We start from the raw sequence: 17933 nt of genomic DNA, 5'->3' as shown, positions 1-17933 counted from the left end.
CGATTAAGGACAAGGTTTTGTTCATTTGACAACCTGCTTTGTCATACTCACCCATAGCCATCAGAAAGGAAATTTATTTCTATATTGATTTAATCTGAAAGTGATTATCTGATTGCAACAAACCCCTTAAGAAAAATAAAAGCTTAAAGGGATAGTTCTTCCAAAAAGTAGTGTATGAGTGCCTTTGTTTTGCTGAACATAAAATATTTCTACAAAGTGAACAAGAAATGCACTCTTCATCTTTCAATGTGATGAGTATTAAGTTTTATTCTGTACTATAGCAACAGCAGCTCCCATTGCATTTTATTTAAAGAGAAAATAAGATAAAGACCCCCATGCCATGCATATTATAAAATGTTCAATATAATTAATTACAGAACAATCACAGTGAAAAAAAAGCCATGAGCTGGGAAAAGAGAAACTGCCAAACCTACTGATGCCTTTTGAAACGACAGGATTTCACCCACAAAATGTTTTCCTCTCAAAAATGTAAGTGAATTTAATTTTACACATTAATAACTAAAGTTTTCTAAAGATGCCAGGGATTTGAGCAAAATTAACCTTCTTCTTCTGTGACAACTTGAAAAACGACTCTCTGAAAAATGATCAAGATAGTCTTGCTATCGCTAGATCGCTGGCATGATGAACTTGAAGCACAACGGTGACTGCACTTTTTCACAACAGATGTGTTGAAATTCTTCCAGTGTCATGAAATGTTGACATATTGATCTAATGTCCAAGCAACACTAGGTGAACCTCACTCATGAATTAGCTACTGAAATGTGTCAGGTCTATTTAACAGTAACACAGCAGATCAGGGCTGCATTTCCCAAAAGCATTGTAACCTTAAGTACATCATAGTCTCACTGAAACCTGAATTAAGGCTTACCATGCTTTAAGGAAAAGCAGCCCAGACCAGACTCCTAAACCTGTGCAAGAGTGAAATAAGGTCGAGTTTAAGACCCAGTTCTGTCATTGTCTTATCTGTGTATTTGTACATTTACTGGCATCATTCATTTCAAAATTTGGCTAAAACTATGTGGACACCCCTTTCTATTAATGTTACTGCTGGCAGTCTTACAAATGCAATGGCGAACAGAGAATCAGACAATATACCTGTGAACAAAGAAACATAGACATCTTTGACTGAGTCTGGTGTGGATGTTTAAAAACGGTCCTGCAAGCAAAATATCTCTCTGGCAACATTCCAGGTGACAAATTTAGTTTTTGTGTTTCTAAAACACTGAAATGTCCAGCGTGATGTGATTAAAAGATTCATTTCTTACAACATTCTACAAAATTGTATATAACATTGCATAATGCTATGAAATAATGGTAGTATAAATTATATAACATACAGTGCTGCTTTAAAAGTTTGTGAACACTTGATAGTTTTTAATAATTCTGCATAAATATAACCCTAAACATCATCAAGTCAAGTCCTGGAATTTCAACACAGTTTTTTTTTTTTTTTTAAAGGGCAAAGGATTTTTCAGGCACCTGCCAAATTATTTTTTATATATATTTTTTAATTCAAGAGAATATGAGTGAAATTGTTTCATATTAAAAATTTCTTCACGTTTTGAAACAATTTTCATCATAAAAATGGACTTGTTTGTCACCATATTTTAAGATATATGCATGAAGCTGTGGATGTGCACAAAAAGCTGCAGTGAAGCGTTTGTAAGCCCAGCTCTACTTCACACGTTTGATCTTCATGGTGATGGACTTCAGAGGATTCCAGCTGTTCTTCCAATAGTACCAGGTGGCTCCAGTGTCCATTAATGTCCCATCATTCTCCCACAAATAGTGCCCAGTGGGGTTTGTGTAATAACATTTGTTGTACCAAAACCCTCCTCCAAAATATATCATAGCACAATTGCTCCCTGAATTATCTTGATCGTTGTCATAGGTAGAGAACTTCATCCCATTGTGATAATATAAAGAGTCACCTACAGAAAGGAGAAACTTTCATTGGAGACATTTTCATTTAGACGTTTAAAATAAAGTGACTTTAAAAAATGTTTTATTAAAATCTTTAATTACTAAATACTTAATTACTATCATTTTATCTGCTTAAATTCTTCATTTCACTAGTACATTTAGAAATTGGAAACTAAACTGTCAGAAGTTTGTTTCACCTGCTCCTCCGTTGACGAAGCCGCTCACTTGCAGTTTGTACCCTTCAGACTCAGAGCCCACAGAGAAAGACTTGTACACAGCGTAAGCCTTATTCCCATCAAAGTCCTCCAAATCTACTCTGAGTTTATACTGATCCTTACGCGTCAGCTGATGAAGAAGCTCTAAACCTGTCGAAAACATGAAATAAAACTGGTTTAATAACTTTAATAACAAATATAATCAGCATTTATACTGTAGTCCTTCCTGTCTCTCTGTTTGTGATTGTTTATTCTTTCACTGTTTGCGTTATTAAGCTCAAACGTCTGACAAAAATACACACCTAGCCAGTGTTCGCCTGTTTTATTACCGAAACCCGTCTTATAACTCTCCCATCGCCTAAAGAAATTCACCTCGCCGTCCATTCGCCTGAGAAACACCTGAAACATTCAGAAACCATTCATCGTTTTCACACATCATTCATCTTTAAAAATATGTTAAAGGTGTACAACCTTTATTGTAACAAATGTAAATTCTGACAGATATAAAGAGCATAAATAAAATAACTGAGCGACTATTTGAATAGCAGCTTATTATAGTTACTAGAAATCATGATGTCATTCACACTGGGGTGTGTCTGATAATAAAATATCCTTCTGCACATTGAATCACATACCAGCCAGTGTCCCGTTTCAATTTTTTCGACAGCCTCCACATCACAGTAGACCTGCACCGGTCCATCTGCTGTGGTGATGGTGTACACACCACTGGTGCTATATCCACTCGCATAAATATCAGAGCAGTCTTTGACATAAAGAAAATCTGATTTGACCTCTTCAGCGCACATTAAGACGGGAAACAGAGCAGACAAACACAGCAACACCTAAGAGACACAAACTCAAGATCTGAGTCTGCTGATCGACATCTGACAAAATCACACTCACATTCTCACAGAAACTCACAATCATGTTAGTCATCATCGCTTCAGACGTCCAGCTCAGAGGATCAGATTCACCTGAAATACAGTTCAGACAAATACAGTCCCTTTATTACAGAATAAACATGCATTCTGCCATTTTCTGAAGAAAGAAACCATAATATACATTTTCCTGTAAAATTATAAAACTCACCGTATACGCTCAGAATCTTGTGAATGTTCAGGCGATGAATGCATCTTTTTATATCTTTCTGACCATCAGGATCCTCCACTTTGTCTGACATGTACCAAAAAAAAATCTTTATAGGACGGTTATGGTGTTGATGCCATAAAAGGACAAGTTTTTTTGTCTTTGCTTTTTGCAACCTTTTCTGTTATCATCAGAGGAATTGAAAAGGAAATTTATTTCAACATTGATTTTATCTGCATTTGCAACCAACGCCTCAAGAAACAATGAACAAGTTAAAGGGCTAGTTCAGCCAAAAATAAAAATCTTGTCATTATTTAATTATCCTCATGTTGTTCTAAACCTGTATGTGTTTCTTTCTTCTGATGAACATATGTAAATAATATATAATATCACATAATATTTAATATATAATATGACATAATATTTTGAAAAGTGTTGGTAACCAAACAGATGTTGGTAGCCAATATAAATTAAAGCTTTAGCCTAAGTTCTGCCAGGAAGACTCAATTACTTCATCACTTATTACCTTCATCATTATCCAATCACTTCTCTATACTTCAGTATAAAAGATCGTACTTACACATGTTTGAGTTCGCAGATGCCGACGTGATAACAATTTCTCGCGTTTACTGCTAAACCACCATGTCCAACGATACCCCAATCGTCTTCCAACTCGGCGTAGCACGTGCCTCCAATGCCGTGACTCGCCATGGGCTACGTGGTCTCTCGAGGACGTGTACAGTACTCTGGAATCAGCCGGCATTCCCGTCAGCCAAGGTCTGTCCAGAGAGGATCTTCTTCTTCTCGCCCAAAATACCCTGGGTAATCCACCTGAGTCCGTCTCTAATCTAGCTACTCCTTCAGCGCCCAGCCACTCAAAACAAGCCGGCAGAAAGAGAACAGCGAAGTCATCGTCACCACATCCAGCCAAAAGAACCACGCTGCATGCTCGAGCACATGTTCATCCGGACATCACCGAGCCTTACGGAGTTAAGACTCAACTCCTCCAAGCGGTTCAAAGCCTCTCCCAAACCGTCAAAAGTCTGGAATCAAGGATGGCAAAATTTGAACAGTCAGCTGCTAATTTCGATGGCCCAGATCCGGCTGGCAACTTCGCCGTAACTCCTCAATTTCGTCCTCCTGCCAGTGGATTAAGCGATCCCCAGAGCATTGCTTCTACTTCTTCAGCCCCGGCAACTTTTCACCAACCGGCTCAGACTCCATTTCAAGATGTCTCCGCTCCAACCGAAACTCCATTATTTAACCTTTCAACAGCAACCCCTGGCCAGCTATTCGGTAGGCATTTCATTACTCCAGCCGCTGCTGTGGTATCTCCCACATCAGAACAAACATCATCCAAGGTAAGGATTTAAACCTTGCTTCACTTCTGCTTCCCACGCCTGCTGCTGACAGGAAGGTGGTCGACTGTGGTGACGTGGCAGTCTTGCTTTAAACTTCCGATCCGAGGTTACAACGGAATCTTACATTCGCAGAGTTTGTCATCGCTTTCAGCGTATTCAGAGACATTCTGTGTCAGGTTTTCCCAGCTCGAAGGGAAGAATTGGATTTGTATTTAGCCATGATGGCTGACTTCAATCAACGTTACGGGGGGACATTATTCTACGAATATCATAAATCATTCTCCGCTTAATCCGCTTCCTTTATTTCGCTGTTTAACTCCAGACTAGACTGGTCTGTGACGGACACTGAACTGCTCGTTCGCCATTACAGCGGTGCCAAAACGCTGGCTTGTAACATCTGTAGCGCTTACGGACACTCAGCGTCTTTCTACCCCAAAGCTTTTGCCAGCCAAGAGCCGCACGCTGTCCAAAGTGCTGATAACGTAAGGCTTCCACATGACAGCAAGAAACGCTATATTACAGAACACAAAGGCGCTTTTATTTGCAATAACTTTAATGAATCCTTCTGTTCCTTCTCTCAATGTAAATGTGAACATATTTGCAGGTTCTGCAAGGATCCGCATCCGAAATCGGTCTGTCCATGCTGATACAAACATCCAATCCGAGGAAAAGCCTCAATTCGGAGAAATCTGCAGTCTTGGACATTCTAAAAAATATTTTTAGCGACGTCGGCATCCCCCTTTCCGCTGAGAAAACTTTGGGACCCTCTACTTCATTAGAATTTCTGGGGATTTCCCTAGATTCAGTGCTAAAGCAAGCTTCTCTTCCCCCCGAAAAAACTCGCAAGAATCTGTTTTTTTTTTATCTTTCCCCTCCCTACATTCCATATCAAAGTGCAATTTGCTTTCGCTACACCTAAATTTCGCTATGAGAATCATTCCTCAAAGCAGGGCTTTCATTTCACGATTGTTAACTCTGGCACATTCCGTGGAAAAACAAAGCGATCAGATCCAACTAGACGAAGGCTGTTTATCTGACATTAAATTAAGACTGCTTAACGAGTGGAACAGTATTTTTTTTTTTTTTTACAAGGAAGATTTTGAATCATCGCTCCAAATCAACGTGGCCCCTTCAATCGGTTTCGGGGGGTTCTTCCAAGGGCAATGGTTTGCTGAAAAATGGCCCAACGACTTCCCCAAAACCACTTCTGACTCGGTTTCATCCGCGCTTTACGAGATATATCCTATAGCCGTCGCCAGCGTCCTCTGGGGCCCAGAATGGTCACGTAAATGTATCTTGATGCGCTGCGAAAATGAAGCCACAGTCGCCATCATTAATAAAGGTAGATCTTCTTCCCATATGATCATGCCTTTTCTGAGATGGTTAATTTGGCAGTCCGTTGTTTTTAATTTTATTATCAAAGCTGAACACATACCCGGTCACTTAAACGCTATTGCTGATGCGCTCTCTTGATTTCGATTTCAGACTTTCAGACAGCTGTGCCTCTCAGCCAACCCGGATCCTTCAATCTGCCCTCCGTTAGCAGACATAATACTAAACTAAATGACTTGCTTACGTCAGCTAGAAATTACATTTCTAAAGGCGTTGCTCCCTCTACACTCAAAGCCTACACATCTGCATGGTCCGCATTTCCAATGTTTTGTTTTTCCTTCCAAATTTCAGTTTTTCCTATCCTAATTTCGACCGTTTGCTACTTTCTCGTCTTTAATTAAAAAAATCGCAATTTTCTATCTTCTAATTTCTTCTATTCGCAGACTTCTCGCCGGCATCCAATTCTATGCTACATTTTATAATCCTAATTTTCAAAGCCTTTTTCCTGAATATTCCGTTCGATTACTACTTAAGGGGTTAGCTAAATCTTCCAACAAAATTAAAGACAAACGTCTGCCTATTACCCTGCCTATATTGCAAAAATTAATTACTTCTGTCCGCTATGGCCTACTTTCTAAGTACCTCAATATTCTTCTTGAGGCAGTGTTTTTATCTGCCTTCTACGAGTTAATGCGTCCAGGGGAATTCACTTCAGAAACTAATCAATTTGATCCTTCTCGAAGCATTTCCTTTTCAGACCTACGATTCGAACCTAAATTCTTCACACCCTTCCTTAAGCACTCAAAACTGATGCGCAAGGTTCTGGTGCTACCTTAACAATTTCAAAAATCAATAATAATTTCTGTCCCTTCTCAGCCATGGTGAAATTCCTTAAAATCTGGCCTAGAAGAACGCACCGCTCTTTATTTTACCTAACGGAGCACCCCTTTCCAAGGCCTGTTTTAGAACTCACTTAACCACTGTTCTCAAAAGCTGCAGTCTATCCCCCTCTCTCTATACCGGCCATTCATTCAGAATTGGGGCAGCTACTTCAACAGCTGAACGAGAAATCTCTACGTCAGCTATTAAGATCATGGGCATATGGTCTTCCTCAGCGTTCGAACCATACATCAGACTTGATTCAAAAACCATTCTCGAAGCTCAGCAAGCTCTCCAGTAACAAATCAGGTAAATTCATGCAATTACTGGTGGTGGTGTTACTGGCGGTTTATATATATATATATATATATATATATATATATATATATATATTAGGGCCGGGACTTTAACGCGTTAATTGAGATTAATTAATTACACAAAAAATAACGCGTTAACTAAGATTAATTAATTACAGAAAAAAAAATTCCCACATTTTTAATAACTTATTTTTGCACCGCGGAACGTTTCTCACTGGATGCGTTTCGGGGGGACCGATTATACTGAAGCACCAACTAGCGTTCGCATATCACCAAAGAGTATCTATACTCTTTGATATCACCACAGCAGCACATCGAGCCTCAAGTATCACCTAAACGCAAAACATATAGCAGCTAGCTTGGACTTTACATTTTATGTTGAACTATGTATTATTTTGTTGGTGCAACAGTTTATGTTGAACTCTTTATTTATATAAGGTTGTTGAGAGTTGGACTTAGTATGTTATGGCATCTGAAGCAACAGAGAGATGTTTTCTAATAGTCAGTGTTTCTAATGTTCTGAATGTAATTGACAGTATTGTGTTTTACTTAAAAAAACACTTTACAGAAGGTTCCAGCACCTATAAGCTTCCTGAATTTCTGAAATGTACTATTTCTAAATTGTTTCTAAATATGCTATTGATACACTTCATGGCAAAAATTGCACTGGTCTGCTAGACTTGGTTGAACAAAAATAAACAATATTTTGTTGCTTAAGCTTATGTATTCAGTCATTATTCAATGGTATACTATAAATCCATGTGAAAAAAAAATACTTCTCACTGTTCTCAGGTCAAATATTTATATGCGATTAAAATGTGATTAATTTCGATTAATTAATTACAAAGCCTCTAATTAATTAGATTAATTCTTTTAATCGAGTCCCGGCCCTAATATATATATATATATATATATATATATATATATATATATATATATCTGTATGGTCTATCGAGGCCTGTCTATGTCTGGCCTATCGTGGCTATTTCTGTATGGTCTATCGAGGCCTGTCTATGTCTGTCCTATCGCAGCTATTTCTGTATGCTCTATCGAGGCCTGTCTATGTCTGTCCTATCGCAGCTATTTCTGTATGCTCTATCGAGGCCTGTCTATGTCTGTCCTATCGCGGCTATTTCTGTATGGTCTATCGAGGCCTGTCTATGTCTGTCCTATCGCAGCTATTTCTGTATGCTCTATCGAGGCCTGTCTATGTCTGTCCTATCGCGGCTATTTCTGTATGCTCTATCGAGGCCTTTCTATGTCTGTCCTATCGTGGCTATTTCTCTATGCTCTGTCGAGGCCTGTCTATGTCTGTCCTACCGCAGCTATTTCTCTATGCTCTATCGAGGGCTTTCTATGTCTGTCCTATCGCGGCTATTTCTCTATGCTCTATCGAGGCCTGTCTATGTCTGTCCTATCGCGGCTATTTCCATATGGTCTATCGAGGCCTGTCTATGTCTGGCCTATCGCGGCTATTTCTCTATGCTCTATCGAGGCCTGTCTATGTCTGTCCTATCGCAGCTATTTCTGTATGCTCTATCGAGGCCTGTCTATGTCTGTCCTATCGCGGCTATTTCTGTATGGTCTATCGAGGCCTGTCTATGTCTGTCCTATCGCAGCTATTTCTGTATGCTCTATCGAGGCCTGTCTATGTCTGTCCTATCGCGGCTATTTCTGTATGCTCTATCGAGGCCTTTCTATGTCTGTCCTATCGCAGCTATTTCTGTATGCTCTATCGAGGCCTGTCTATGTCTGTCCTATCGCAGCTATTTCTGTATGCTCTATCGAGGCCTGTCTATGTCTGTCCTATCGCGGCTATTTCTGTATGGTCTATCGAGGCCTGTCTATGTCTGTCCTATCGCAGCTATTTCTGTATGCTCTATCGAGGCCTGTCTATGTCTGTCCTATCGCGGCTATTTCTGTATGGTCTATCGAGGCCTGTCTATGTCTGTCCTATCGCAGCTATTTCTGTATGCTCTATCGAGGCCTGTCTATGTCTGTCCTATCGCAGCTATTTCTGTATGCTCTATCGAGGCCTGTCTATGTCTGTCCTATCGCGGCTATTTCTGTATGCTCTATCGAGGCCTTTCTATGTCTGTCCTATCGTGGCTATTTCTCTATGCTCTGTCGAGGCCTGTCTATGTCTGTCCTACCGCAGCTATTTCTCTATGCTCTATCGAGGGCTTTCTATGTCTGTCCTATCGCGGCTATTTCTCTATGCTCTATCGAGGCCTGTCTATGTCTGTCCTATCGCGGCTATTTCCATATGGTCTATCGAGGCCTGTCTATGTCTGGCCTATCGCGGCTATTTCTCTATGCTCTATCGAGGCCTGTCTATGTCTGTCCTATCGCGGCTATTTCCATATGGTCTATCGAGGCCTGTCTATGTCTGGCCTATCGCGGCTATTTCTCTATGCTCTATCGAGGCCTCTCTATGTCTGTCCTACCGCAGCTATTTCTCTATGCTCTATCGAGGGCTTTCTATGTCTGTCCTATCGCGGCTATTTCCATATGGTCTATCGAGGCCTGTCTATGTCTGTCCTATCGCGGCTATTTCTCTATGCTCTATCGAGGCCTGTCTATGTCTGGCCTATCGCGGCTATTTCCGTATGGTCTATCGAGGCCTGTCTATGTCTGGCCTATCGCGGCTATTTCCGTATGGTCTATCGAGGCCTGTCTATGTCTGGCCTATCGCGGCTATTTCCGTATGGTCTATCGAGGCCTGTCTATGTCTGGCCTATCGTGGCTATTTCTGTATGGTCTATCGAGTCCTGTCTTTGTCTGTCCTATCGCGGCTATTTCCATATGGCCTATCATGGCTATTTTTGTATGCTCTATCGAGGCCTTTCTATGTTTGGCCTATTGCGGCTATTTCTCTATGCTCTATCGAGGCCTTTCTATGTCTGGCCTATCGCGGCTATTTCCATATGGTCTATCGAGGCCTGTATATGTCTGAAATAAAATTAAAATATTTATTTAAAAAAATATTCATTTAAACATATGGGGTTTGAGGCATATGAGGTTTAATCTAACGTTTTTCATACTGATCATGCTAACTCTCTCTTTATATCTTCCAGAAACCTTAGCATTCACAACTGGTGTATATACTTTCATCTACTTATTTTGGGGGGAAGGCTGGCCCTGTCTGGTGGTTTCGTAATCCATCTATTTTGGGGGTCGGATGCACCCCTGCCTTCGTCTTCAGGCAGGAAATGCAGGTCCGCTACCCTCAGATTACAAACTATGGATGGGGCCTTACGCCAAAGAAATTTATAATTATGCTTGCTGAGTTGTCAATAAATGTATGCTTCGTACATTTTATCTCCCGAGTCTTTCTGGTAGAACTGTCCCTTTAAGAAAGCTCTTATTGTGAATTCATTTATAAATAAAAGTTAAGATTGTCTTAGCTTTAGGTGTTTGAAAAAAATTCCTGATGACTTTTTTTTATTCCTGCTTAACCACAATAATGTTACACTGAAATGCATGGTTATCTTCAAATGAGATGCACGTTAAAGCAGCATCCAAACTGCAATGTTTAACACACACAAGCACACACACACATTTAGATATTGCTCAATGGTATAAGAGTAAGCCATGATGAACTTGAAGCACTACAGTGACTCTACTTTTTCACAACAGATGTTTTGAAATTGTTAAATTTTTTTTGCAATTTTTGACCTAATATCCTTCCGTCATGAATCAACTGCAGAAAACACGTTAAACACACAGTCGCATGCAGGAGTGAAATAACTTCTGCTTTAAGGACCAGTTCTGTTAGTTTAATAGTCCTTTCTGTGTATTTGTCTGCATCTACACCATTTATAACAAAATATGGCTAAAGGTATCCTCTTAAGACACGATTTTTTTTTCAATGTCTTTACATTGTTTAGAGCATGAAAAATAATGTTTTTTGTGTCCTTTTATGGCATCAAACCCATGACTGTCCTATCAAGATTTTAAGTTTTTTTTGTTTTGTTTAAATGTCACATAAAGAGGAGGATCCTGACAATCAGAAAGATATTTAAAGGGTTAGTTCACCCCAAAATGATTCATTAATTATTCACCCTCATGTTGTTCTAAACCCGTAAGACTTTTGTTCATCTTCGGAACAACAATTCAGATATTTTTGATGAAATGTGAGAGCTCTCTGACCCTGACAACAACACAACTGAAATATTCCCAGTTCCAGAAACATAGCTAGGACACAGGGCGTAGCTGGGGTCAGCGGGGCCCCATTGCAGGTTGTACCAGTGGGCCCTGTTTGAAATTGTTTAATTTGGATGTCCGTTCTATTTATTTATTTGTGCTATTTACACAATGTTTAAGTTTTTGTTTTCAAGTGTGTAGGTGTCCAGATACAGAAACCGAATAATTAAATGTATAATAGCACTGTATAGTCCTCACTGTAAAAATTGTATATACAATCAAACCAAAATTTATTCAGACACCTTCAACATTTCTAACATTATCACAGTTTATTTGCTATAGTTTGGAAAATGGTAATAAAATATGACAAGAACTCAAGAATTAAACTGTCAGAACAAATTAATCTTGATAATGTCATAACTTTGATAGAAAGGTATGTAATGAATTACAATCAACCAAAACTTCAGACAGCTGTTAGTATGACACTATTTACACATCTATCAATACTTTGTTGAAAAATTACCAAGCAATGCTTAATTTTGAATTTATTTATCGGTACAAGAGTGAAAATGTTAAGCTTTCGTGACTAAATGCAGTAGTGGCGTGTCAAATGTCCTGAGCGTCCTTTTAGGCTTGCTTCAGCCAGACGGTTGAGATCGTTTAAATGAGTCCATACCCCAAGATTACTGTTATAAACATGAGCCGCGTCTAAAAGGCAAAGGGGGAGGTGTTGCTTCAATTTATAACAAAGTTTTCAGGATTTCTCAGAGGGCAGGCTTCAAGTATAACTCATTTGAAGTAATGGTGCTTCATATAACATTATCCAGAGAAACAAATGTTAATGATAAATCCCCTGTTATGTTTGTACTGGTTACTGTATACAGGCCACCAGGCCACCATACAGACTTTATTAAAGAGTTTGGTGATTTTACAGCCGAGTTAGTTCTGGCTGCAGATAAAGTTTTAATAGTTGGTGATTTTAATATCCATGTTGATAATGAAAAAGATGCATTGGGATCAGCATTTATAGACATTCTGAACTCTATTGGGTTTAGACAACACGTTTCAGGAACTACCCATTGTCGAAATCATACTCTAGATTTAATACTGTCACATGGAATTGATGTTGATAGTGTTGAAATTATGCCGCCAAGTGATGATATCTCAGATCATTATGTAGTTTTATGCAAACTTCATAGAGCCAGAATTGTAAATTCTACTACTTGTTACCAGTGTTTGGAATAACGGCGTTTAAAAGAACGGCGTTAGGTAACAACGTTATTTTTTCAGTAACGCGGTAATCTAACTAATTACTTTTCCTGTCGTTACAACGCCGTTAACGTTACTGAACGTTAAATGCGGTGCGTTACTATGCATTGATTTAATAAACTATGCAATCCAAACGGACCCCTGGCACACACAGCGAGTGTGGAGGTGGGTTAATGATGAGATAAGCGGTTGTGATTGGCTAAGGCAGAGTCATGTGTTTCATGGTAGCCAATCAGAGCCAGTGTTTTTACAAACATGCCGGCACACGTGGCTGCACCAGCGGCGTCAAACACATACACACACGCAACAGCTACACAAAGATTAGCAGCAGAGATGGCGAGTCAGGAGCAATCCGATGAAAAGTTGGCATTTTCAAGGTGAAGATATAAGCACTACTTCAAATTCATTGTGGTCAAACGCCAGAACGTGCATGTAATGTGTACATGTAATGTGTGACACGCATCTTCAAAGCTAGTGGACAAAAACATTTTTCTTACAAAAATAATACATGAAGTGAAGGATAAAACTCTTGCTGTCTGTTGACGTGCAATAAATATTGAAAGTTATGTACCTGTCTGTTCTACTCATTTCAACTGACTTGTGAAAACTAAAAAAAAAAAAAAAAAAAGTACAAATTCTCTAACATTTTTTTTTTTTTTTTTTTACAGTAATGCAAATAGTTACTTTCCCTGGTAACGAGTTACTTTTATTATAGAGTAATTCAGTTACTAACTCAGTTACTTTTTGGAACAAGTAGTGAGTAACTATAACTAATTGCTTTTTTAAAGTATCGTTCCCAACACTGCTTGTTACAAGTATGGGAGGACCATCACTTCTACCACAAAAGACTGCTTTTTAAGTTATCTTCCTGATGTATCCAAATTCCTTAGCATATCCAAAACCTCAGAACAACTTGATGATGTAACAGAAACTATGGACTCTCTCTTTTCTAGCACTTTAAATACAGTTGCTCCTTTACACTTAAGGAAGGTTAAGGAAAACAGTTTGACACCATGGTATAATGAGCACACTCACACCCTAAAGGTAACCTATCCTACAGGAAAGCATTAAAAACAACTAGATCTGATTACTTTTCTTCTTCTCTTTAAGAAGAAAACAGACATAACCCGGGTTATTTATTTAATACAGTGGCTAAAATAACGAAAAATAAAGCTTCAACAAGTGTTTTTGAACTACTTTACTTCTAAAATCGATGCTATTAGAGATAAAATTGTAACCATTCAGCTGTCAACTTCAGTATCGCACCAGACAGTGCACTATAGATCACCTGAGGAACAGTTCCACACATTCTCTACTATAGGAGAGGAAGAATTGTATAAACTTGTTAAATCATCTAAACCAACAACATGTATGTTAGACCCAATCCATCTAAGCTCCTAAAAGAGGTGCATCCAGAAGTCATAGATCCTCTTCTGACTATTATTAATTCCTCATTATCATTAGGATGTGTCCCCAAAACCTTCAAACTGGCTGTTATTAAGCCTCTCATTTAAAAAAACACAACTTGACCCCAAAGAAGTAGTTAATTATAGACCAATCTCGAATCTCCCCTTTCTGTCCAACATACTTGAAAAGGTAGTATCCTCACAATTATATTCCTTCTTAGAGAAAAATGGTATCTGTCAGGATTTAGACCGTATCATAGTACTGAGACTTCTCTCCTTAGAGTAACAAATGACCTGCTCATATCATCTGATCGTGGTCGAATCTCTCTATTATTGCTATTGGATCTTAGTGCTGCGTTTGACACAATTGGCCACAACATTCTCTTTCATAGACTCGAACACATTTTGGCATTAATGGAAGTGCATTAGCATGGTTTCAATCATACTTACATGACCGCCATCAATTAGTAGCAGTGAATGAAGAGGTATCATATTGATCACAAATGCAGTATGGGGTACCTCAAGGCTCAGTACTAGGGCCGCTATTCTTCATGCTTTACATGTTACCCTTGGGAGATATCATCAGGAAACATGGTGTTAGCTTTCAATGTTATGCTGATGATACTCAGCTCTATATTTCTTCACGGCCCGGTGAAACACACCAATTTGTAAAACTAATGGAATGCATAGTCGAGAAATTTCTTACTGCTAAATTCTGAAATGCAGAGGTGTTAATTATAGGACTTAAAAACTCTGCATGTAACAACCTAGAACACTGTCTAAGACTTTATGGCTGCTCTGTCAATTCTTCGTCATCAATTAGGAACCTAGGTGTGCTATTTGATAGCAATCTATCCTTAGAAAGCCACGTTTCCAGCATTTGTAAAACTGTATTTTTCCATCTCAAAAATATATCTAAATTACGGCCTATGCTCTCAATGTCAAATGCAGAAATGTTAATCCATGCATTTATGACCTCAAGGTTAGACTATTGTAATGCTGTATTGGGTGGTTTTTCTGCACGCTTAGTAAACAAACTACAGCTAATCCAAAATGCAGCAGCAAGAGTTCTTACTAGAACCAGGAAGTATGACCATATTAGCCTGGTTCTGTCAACACTGCACTGGCTCCCTATCAAACAGCATATAGATTTTAAAATATTGCTTATTACTTATAATAAAGCCCTGAATGGTTTAGCAACTCAGTATTTGAATGAGCTCTTGTATAATCCTCTACGTCCGCTGCATTCTCAAAACTCCTACCTAGAATATCAAAATCAACTGCGGGTGGCAGATCCTTTTACTATTTGGCACCTTACCTCTGGAATAACTTACCTAATTGTTCGGGAGGCAGACACACTCTTCCAGTTTAAATCTAGATTAAAGACCCAACTATTTAACCTGGCTTACACTCAACACAATAATATGCTTCTAATATCCAAATCCGTTAAAGGATTTTTAGGCTGCATTAATTAGGCAAACCGGAACCGGGAACACTTCCCATAACACCCGATGTACTTGCTACATCATTAGAAGAATGGTATCTACGCTAATATTAGTCTGTTTCTCTCTCATTCTGAGGTCACCGTAGCCACCAGATGCAGTCTGTTTCCAGAACAGAGAATCACTGCAGTCACCCGGATCCAGTACTTATCTAGACCAGATGGTGGATCAGAACCTAGAAAGGACCTCTACAGCCCTGAAAGACAGCCGAGACCAGGACAACTAGAGTCCCAGATACAGATCCCCTGTAAAGACCTTGTCTCAGATGACCACCAGGACAAGACCACAGGAAACAGATACTTCTTCTGCACAATCTGACTTTGCTGCAACCTGGAATTGAACTACTGGTTCTGTCTGGTCAGAGGAGAACTGGCCCCCAACTGAGCCTGGCTTCTCCCAAGGTTTTTTTTTCTTCATTCTGTCACCTATGGAGTTTTGGTTCCCTGCCGCTGTCACCTCTGGCTTGTTTAGTTGGGGTCACTTCATTTACAGCGATATTGTTGACTTGATTGCAAATGATTGCACATTTGCACAAAAATATTTAAACTGAACAGAGATGATGTCATCACTGTATTCAATGATGAACTGCCTTTAACTGTCATTTTGCATTAAGCACTCATTTTTACCAATCATGTAAATTCCCGGGGAATCAAACCCCCAACCTTGCGCTTGATAAGCAATCCTCTACCAATTGAGCTACAGGAACAAAATCTTATTGATGCTTTGGACAGAAAACTAACAGTGTGCTCCAGAGTTCCATTGTGGGGCCAGTTTTATTTTCTTGGAAAGGATATCAAAGAAAAAAATGAGAAATTAAAGACTTGTTATTTATACATATGCTTCTGCCATAGTATAGGAACTTGAGATTGAATTTAATTCATTGCAACCTGCTCTATGTGCTTAAATGTTTAGAAGCATATCTATTAGAAGTGGTGAACACCTCACTTCACTTCGGGGACTTTTCTAAACTTCCTGAAAACTTAAGTTGTTAAGCTCCTTGTGAAAATAGCAATCTTGAGAACATCATATTGACCAATTATATACTATCAAGAAGAATAAAATATCAAATATTCCTTTTATATGCAAGATTATTGAAGGTAGTTTATTGAAGGTAGTCTTTAATCAGCTGAACAAATACTTAAACTCAAACCTGTACAATTTTCAATCTGGTTTCCGACTGCATCACTGCACAGAGACAGTGCTCATTAAGATAATAAATTATATTTGCTTTAATTCTGATACTAGCAAAATATCAGTGCTGCTACTATATCTTAGTGATGTGTTTGACACTGCTGATCATAACATATTTCTACAGAGAGTGGAAAACTGGGTCAGGCTTTCTTGGATGGTAATCAAATGGTTCATGTCCTTGACGTGGAGTCCCACAAGGCTCAATTATTGCACCGCTCTTAAGCCTGTATATGCTTTCAAGTCAAATAATGAGAAAGAACCAAATTGTCGTTCACAGCCAGTGTTGGAGAAATTACTTTTAAAAGTAATGCATTACAATATTGCGTTTCTCCCTAAAAAAAGTACATTTTATGGAAATTAATGCATTACATTACTTTTGCATTACTTTCACGTTAGATTTTAAATATGGGCAGGGCTTGATTGTTTTTGATATAAGACGTTCTATTTATAGCCAATGTAAAATCCCTTTCACACCAAAAAGTCTAATGAATAAACCCCAGGCTGAAGGAAAAGTTAATTGACATCTGAACATTAGAACACATGAGAAAAAGGTATAAAAAGAACACTTTTCAGCAATAAAAAACAATGAAGCACAATTGTTAGTTTATCTAAAGTCATTTTTGTTTATTAGTATGGTTGAATTGGATCATCAAAGGTCAGCAGCAAAGACATTAGTCAATAAAATAAGATTGGATACATTTGTGTTATTAAACATATTTAATTGCTCCAGGTTATTGAAATCGTAGTAAACAGACAAGTTTAAACACCAGCAAACACAACAGAGGAGAGAAGCTAAATCATTAACCAGGGACGTGCAAAGGGTCAAGGCAAGCAGTAAACAATCAGTAATCAATGTAACAATAGAAAGAGTTTTATGCAGGCATAAGGCAATCAGAAAAAGAGCAGCAGTCCTAATGCACAAAGAGATCAGACCTGGAAAAAAAAACTCTCAGAAATGTACACGGTGCAATACAAGACTTTGCAACGAGGGAGAGTCTGAGAGCTGTTTAAAAAAGTCCACTAATGTGAGTCAGGTGCAGGAACAATCAGGGCCAAGTATGTGAGCAAGTACTACTTTCCAGCCTCTCTGAGATCTAGATCTAGTTGTACAGTATGTAATACTCTGTCCGTGTCTGTTCTGTCTATGGTCACTGAATTCTCTCAAAATCTCAGTACCCTCAATGTACATCTCTGTCTGTTTATGTCCTGTTATTGTCACTGTACGTCTTAGTCACAAGCATTTCAGTGCCCACTTTTCTCCACTGTTAACTATGCAAATGACAAA

At 38.8% G+C, this 17933-nt stretch overlaps 3 protein-coding genes across 4 annotated transcripts in view; all 3 read right to left on the bottom strand.

The window, feature by feature from the left end:
• Window positions 1-17933, bottom strand: part of LOC127971099 (microfibril-associated glycoprotein 4) — an 89943-nt gene that overhangs the window by 19211 nt on the left and 52799 nt on the right. The window lies entirely within an intron of this gene.
• Window positions 248-3365, bottom strand: LOC127971098 (microfibril-associated glycoprotein 4-like). Its single transcript, XM_052573887.1, has 6 exons — window positions 3249-3365; window positions 3081-3133; window positions 2795-3001; window positions 2462-2558; window positions 2142-2309; window positions 248-1952 (listed from the first exon to the last, which is right to left on the bottom strand). Exons 1-6 carry the CDS (start codon window positions 3337-3339, stop codon window positions 1696-1698), a joined length of 873 nt encoding a protein of 290 aa, XP_052429847.1. The 5' UTR covers window positions 3340-3365; the 3' UTR covers window positions 248-1695.
• Window positions 248-17933, bottom strand: part of LOC127971250 (microfibril-associated glycoprotein 4-like) — a 70021-nt gene continuing 52335 nt past the window's right edge. The window contains exon 5 of the mRNA XM_052574147.1: window positions 248-756. The gene's annotated coding sequence lies outside the window, so the exon portion shown is untranslated. The remainder of the gene's footprint in view (window positions 757-17933) is intronic.

Source organism: Carassius gibelio, chromosome B14 (assembly GCF_023724105.1).
Source record: "Carassius gibelio isolate Cgi1373 ecotype wild population from Czech Republic chromosome B14, carGib1.2-hapl.c, whole genome shotgun sequence".
Lineage (NCBI taxonomy): Eukaryota > Metazoa > Chordata > Actinopteri > Cypriniformes > Cyprinidae > Carassius > Carassius gibelio.
This window is presented reverse-complemented; position numbering and strand designations above follow the sequence as displayed.

Excerpts from the sequence above, each read along its gene's own strand:
- LOC127971098 (XM_052573887.1), bottom strand. The coding sequence starts at position 3,339 with ATGTCAGACAAAGTGGAGGATCCTGATGGTCAGAAAGATATAAAAAGA. Across the intron at positions 3,002-3,080 it reads CGATGATGACTAACATGATT|GTGTTGCTGTGTTTGTCTGC; the intron begins GTGAGTTTCTGT and ends TGTGTCTCTTAG. Across the intron at positions 2,310-2,461 it reads AACAGGCGAACACTGGCTAG|GTTTAGAGCTTCTTCATCAG; the intron begins GTGTGTATTTTT and ends TGTTTTCGACAG.